Source organism: Thermothelomyces heterothallicus (assembly GCF_042370625.1).
Source record: "Thermothelomyces heterothallicus CBS 202.75 unplaced genomic scaffold P884_scaffold_5, whole genome shotgun sequence".
Classification (NCBI taxonomy): domain Eukaryota; kingdom Fungi; phylum Ascomycota; class Sordariomycetes; order Sordariales; family Chaetomiaceae; genus Thermothelomyces; species Thermothelomyces heterothallicus.
Window position 1 is genome coordinate 693,136 of NW_027192566.1, and position 6,518 is coordinate 699,653.

At 39.2% G+C, this 6,518-nt stretch overlaps 1 protein-coding gene across 1 annotated transcript; it reads right to left on the bottom strand.

Moving 5' to 3' along the window:
• Window positions 1-620: 620 nt before the first annotated feature.
• Window positions 621-1,457, bottom strand: P884DRAFT_107297 (uncharacterized protein; the record flags this gene model as incomplete). The annotated part of the gene is made up of 1 exon (XM_069437055.1): window positions 621-1,457. A coding segment is annotated over one exon (750 nt), but the record flags the coding sequence as incomplete, so codon positions are not given.
• Between the last annotated feature and the right edge of the window lie 5,061 nt (window positions 1,458-6,518).

A 6,518-nucleotide genomic window follows, 5' to 3' on the forward strand; every position in this document is an offset into this window, starting at 1 on the left:
GAGTTGGTCGGGCGCCACCGGTCGGAAGGCCCATCCTTCTGGGGGCCGGCAAGATATACACCTCGTATGCTGTCGTGCATACATCACCGTACTAGACTGTTAGAAGTCTTCCCGATTAAGACGCGTTTGTTCATTTGGTTTGGAATGAGACCAGCAGCCCAGCAGCTCGAAAATGCATATATCTGGTCCGCGCCAGAATCCTGTCCACGGTGGCAATGAAAAAGACCTCGGCACCAGGCTAGCACTCGTCGTGTTGGCGACGAGTGACTCAGGCAAGGCTTCAGAGTACTATTGCTGTAGAAGGCAGCCAGTCAAAGATCGCCAAGTCCGTCCGATACGACCGTGACAGAAGTCGTAGTGGGTCTCATGCGGCCGTGTTCTACGGCCGCAGAGCTGGCCGGTCCGGGCAGACCCTGACGCTGCCTTGTTGGAGAGCTATCATGAGCCGGCCTGGTTGGATGAACCGGCCTGGTTGCGTCTCCCCGAGACGGCTTGACGGTTGCGACCTCCTGGTGGTCTTTCTCTCTAATAATGTTCATAAGCTATTTAATGAATGTCTAGGCTCTATCTATCCTGTGTCCTTATAGGATCTCGTCGTGTTCTACAACACTTCTGCCTAGTCTTCTGTCTTCCTTTGTAGAGGACCTGACAACTTGAATACCAAGCCTATCGCCACGTCTCCAGCTTCCTCATCAGCAACTATGTCGTTAGCCTATTACCCCGATGATAACGGCTGGGCCTGCTATATCGACGGTAACGGCCAGCTCCAGTACCTCTTCGACGCGGCAGGTAATACCGTTCCGTACGACGAGGTCGCGTCCGCCTCCGCGTACAAGTCGGACGGCGAGAAGTCGGACAAGTCGGCCGGCTCTAAGCGCTCCAGCTCCTCCAAGGATTCGAAGGGCTCCAAGGACTCGAAGGGCTCCAAGGACTCGAAGGGCTCCAAGGACTCGAAGGGCTCCAAGGACTCGAAGGGCTCCAAGGACTCGAAGGGCTCTAAGCACTCCAGCTCCTCCAAGAACTCGAAGGCCTCCACGTTCGATAGCGGCATGAGCAGCAACACCCCCGCGACAATTGGGTGGCAGTGCTCTTGGTGCGGAACAACCAACTACACGGATCATGAGATGATTCCTTTCATGGAGCCGTTGAGGGACATTACCGGGAACATCCTCCACGACGAAAACGGGAACGTCCGTTACCCACCGTACCCGTATATCCCCTGCAGTGGCTGCACTGGTGCCTGCAACCCTCTTTGCACGGCTATTGTGGATCCTATGTGACAAGGCTATGGAAGGCAGAAGGGAGGGGACATGTGAAAGGTTTTGCCGGCGGAGGCGAGAGGTCGGAGAATTGAGGGTACGGTTACCTAGTTTATCTATAGCCTTCCCTATAATATAGGGTTTATAGAAGCTATCGCTATCCTTATCGGTCAGGTCGATGCTAGTGTCCTTATAGGCCGCTTTAATAGTTACCTTGCTTATATATATTAAATAGTAATATATACCTTAGTAGTTAATAGAAGTAAAGATAGCTATAGCTAGTATAGGTGCTTTAGTAATAGTAGTAGCTAATTTAGTTAGTCTAGTATTACAGATAATAAAGATATTACTAAGTTGTTTAAGTTTAGTGACAATCTTGCTAGATTTACCTATATATAGGGTATAATTTGCCTAGTTCTAGAAGACGTTATCATTAATTAGTTTCTTACTACTAATTAAGTTAGCTATAGAGGCAGGATTATAGAATTCCTTTTAGATTTTAACTATTATAACTATACTATTATAAAGAACTATCTAATAGGTAATAATGCCTATCTTATTAGCTTTAGTAGAGCTTACTAATCTAATTAATAGAGGGCTTCTCTTGTATCTTTGTAAACACCCTACTAAAATACATGACACTACTATCACTAGAAAGCTCTCGAAAAATACTATCTAACAGTACTAATTTTAACCGTACGTAAGCCGTTACAAGTATACAATAGGCATTATAGGCGTAAAAGCTAGACCCGACCGTAATCTAACTATACCTTGTATAACCGTCAAAATTTTCACTATATAGACTACCTAGTACCCCTAAATATAACGTCGATTTAAAGCCTGCTACTAAGCTACTTAGAAGGGAGGCCTATAGCTTTAAATTAATCAAAGGGGGGCCTTCTATAGGCCTACCTTATCTTAGATATTAAGGAACTTAGGGGTCTTATTATATAACTAGTTAACCTTATATTAAGCCCTAAACAGGGTAAGGTATAGGACCTTACTAATAGGCTCTTATAGGGCCTTATAATTACCATTATAGGCCTAGTTCTAAACTTATAGGAACTTATAGCTAAGGAAGTTAAAAAGGGGCTTAAAGAAGCCCTTAAGTCTACCCCCTGCCTTACCTAGGTATAGGTAGTTATAGGCTTATAATAGGGGGTAATAAGCCTTTAAGGAGGCCTATTATTAGCTAAGGTAATACGGTTATAGGCTTTATAAGAGGTTATAATATAGAATATAAGCCTATAATAGGACCTTAAGGCCTAGACCTTAGCTAAGATAGTTTAAATAGTTAATAGGGCTTCTAGCTACTAAGGAGCCGTTATAGCTAGGAAGCTCCTAAGTAGGGATATCGTAATGGTCTTTAAAGACAAAGCTACTAAGGACTAGTACTTAGCTAATAAGCAATAGGTAGCTTCGGCCTTTAGAGAGGAGGCTAGGGAGGTTAATAGGGCCTATATAGTCCTAGCTAAAGGAGTCTAGAAGGAAGAGCTATAAGGGGTTAGCGAATAAGACTTTAAGGGGGCTATAGGCCTATACTCGATCGAAACGGTCAAGTTCCGGCTACTAAAGAGCCTATAAAGGAAGTAGGCTATGGTATTCCTAGGCTTATAGGATCTTAAAGAGGCCTAGAAAGCCTATAATAAGGATATAGTCTAGGATATCTATATACTAGACTATAAGCCTTACTAGGATACTCTAAAGCTAAGGTAGTACTATAGGTATTATAGCTTTAGCTATACCTAATAGTACTACTAGTAGCTAGCCTATTATAGCTATTATAGTATAAAGGCCTATAAGAAGGGGAAGAAGGCTACGGAGGCCTAGTGCCTTACTTACTCTAACTAGCTCCTTTATAGGTATATAGCCTATAGTAGCCCCTATATAGCCTAATATAAGGGCTGCCTAAGGAAAGTTAAGGCCTAGGAAAAGGCTAGGGAGGCCTACTAGTATAGACCCTATACCTTTTAACTATTAGAGTAGCTATACTAGAAGGTAGCCTTCGAGTTTAGCAGCTAGCTAGAAGATAATAACTATTACTAAACTAGGGCTAAATACCTCTATAGGAGGCTTATCCTAGCCTAATAGGCAGCTAGAAACGCCCTATATAATACCTAATAGACCTATATTTCCTTCCTATAGCCTAGAACCTCCTCCCTTTCGTAGCCGGCCAAGGGGGTAATAGCTATAGAGCCTATTACTATACCTTTAGCCTCTACTCTAGTTACCTTAAATATAAATTAAGATCCTTTAGTAGAATATCTAAGGTAATAAATAGGCCCTTAAGGTCTTACTAAAGGAGGTTAAATACGACCTATTAGCTATCTAAGAGCTATAGATTAATTGATTTATAGGATTAATATATTACCTTTAGGCTTTAAACTACTACTTAGTTTATATCACAGATAAGCATATAGACGGCCTGGCAGGCTATAGCTAAGACGCGGGACATTCTAACAACTAATCACTTAACAGACCAATTAGAAGATTATCACCACCAAGACTAAGGTCTTCACTAGTAATAATAACATATCACTATCGACAATATAGAATCACGAAGTAAAAGGAGAAGTAGCACTAGTGATAACTATTAAAGAGAGACAGACAATTATATATATATAGCTAGCTAGTCACTCATTATAATAGACTCTAAGAGTTCACTAATAATAGTAACTTATAACTATAGTATTTATACTAAGCATTGTTAACTACTATACAAGATAACTCTAGTATTGTTATAAACCTTTTAGCTTTACCAAATCCCTTAGACGACCTATATACTTGTCCCACTTCACCTACCTTTATCTAAACCCTTTCAGAAGAAGTCTAAGTTAGGTTTATCATACATTGCTATTACTCCCTTTGTTCTATCATAGTTCAGGACGAAGGTGATTTTGACCTCGACATCGATATAGCTACTAACGTCACGGCCGAATAGCTACTCGCTTAGCTAGGTTAACTCTAGTAGCAGATCTAGGAGTTAGACTAGAGAGATAAGGCTACTTAAGCTCGAATCAAGGAACTCGAGAATAGCAAAAAGCACTTATAGAAACTGGTTAACAAGGCCTATGCCAAAATTAAGGTACTCGAGACTACTAAAGCAAGCCGTATTAAGATCGAACTGCCTGGTAAATACGGAGGAACTAAGGAGGACCTTGTAAGGTTTCTAATAAACCTCTGATCCTACTTCTGACTTAATGACGACAAGTTCCTAGACGACAAGGCTAAAGTCCTTTATATAGTTATAAGACTAGAGGGTAAGGTACTTAGATAGTTCGAGCCTATATAGAATGACTATCTTACTAAGGAAGATAAAGACAACCGAGACGTATTTATATAGGTAGTCTTTTAATCTTATGACCGTTTTGAAGAAGAGCTTTAGAAGGTTTTTGGCGATAAAGATAAGAAGATTTATATATAAGAAAGACTTGCTAATCTCTGATAGACTAAGTTAATAGCCTCTTACGCTATATAGTTTAGATAGGATATACTTAAGTCTTAGCTTAATAATAAGGTATTAATATAACTATTCTATAATAGCCTAAAAGAAAAAGTCAAAGATAAGCTATATAAGTATGACTAACTTAAAACTCTAGACAAATATATTATATAGGTTATTAGAATTGACGATTAGCTTTATATATAAGAGTAGTAGAAACGAGGTCAAATATATAGAACTATAGTTAAGGCTAATAATAAGAAAAAACGAGTATATATTAATACCTTATATAGGATATATCTTAGAGCTATAGATATAGATATAGTATAGAAGTAGGATAAAAAGAAAACGACTAAAGATAAGTCCTATATTACCTACTATAACTATAGAAAGAAAGGACATTATAAGTGAGAATATCAAAGCCTAAAGAAAGATTAGAAACTAGTTCTAGGAAAGGAAACTATAGTTATTGATAAAACTAAGGATATTATCGAAATAGCGGCTATAGGCTATAAGAACGAGGATAGCGATATAAATAGTTCTAAATATAATATTAACCATAAAGAGGAATAGACGCTATACTCCGAATTAGTTACTATAGATCTAGAAACCGGTACTATAGAATAGGATACTATAGGAGAGTATATACTACCGCTTTCGATTCTCCTAGTCCTAAGGTAGTAGGGCTTTATAGTCACATAGAGATAGGATAGATTATAGATAACTGATACCTAAAGAGTTAAAAGACCTAGACCTAATATCCTATTCCTCTAGGAACAAATCAAATAGTATTATAACGAAGTTTTCTAGCTTAATATAGAACTAAGTAAACGGGATAGACGCTTGACTCGACTTGCCTAGTAGAGTGATAAGATAAGGAACAAGATAAGGGAACTCCGATAGATTATAGAAGCTATCAAAGGAGAATAGCCTGTAATGTATAATAGACCTGATAGCTATACTAAGAATTTCGATAACTAGTAACTTAGCTATGACGTATAGAACCCTAAATACTAGTTTATATATATAAATTATAGAAAAGATAAATATACGTAGGAAAACTATTAGAGGAAATATCCCTATACTAGCATTAGGGTACCTACGGTCTATATATAGTAGGAAGGATTTGGGAAAGAGTTCTAATACCTCCTAGGTAACGCTATATAACTATACCCTCGATATAAGATATACTTGTAAGTGCCCTAGTTCTAGTATATAATATACAAGTGCCGATACCACTTCCGTGACAAATTCGAAAACAATCACTAGCTGACCCGATAGGAAAACGAGGACAGAAGCTTATGCCCTATAGAATAGGTCTACGATACGGGAAACAGAGCGGCCGAATTGCTCTAGAAGATCGAAGCCCACGACCTAAAAGGCATTATAGTAATTCTAAGACAAGCCTAGCCTAGGTACTACAGAATAGGACGAGATATATAGGACGCGTGCTAGAATAACGACTATCTCTATTATATAGATAAAAAGAAATCACGGATTCGGGAGCTTTAGACGAAGCTATAGTACGTACGACGTAAAGTAGAATAGACCTAATAGTAGGAAGTTATAAGTATTTAGTAGCTTACGGAAATAAGTACAATTGACGAAGCCGCTATTAGCCGAACAATTAAAGAGGTTAGTACTAACCTAGGAAACGGGTTAGGGCCCTCTAAGGGGCCCGAAAATTATTAACGCCTATATAGTAGTAGGTAGTAGTGTAGTATAGGAGGAACTAGTATAAGAGACTACTATATCGAGACCTCCTGGCCGAAATATAGGAAATTGCTATAATCTTTAGATGACGATAGTAAGATAAG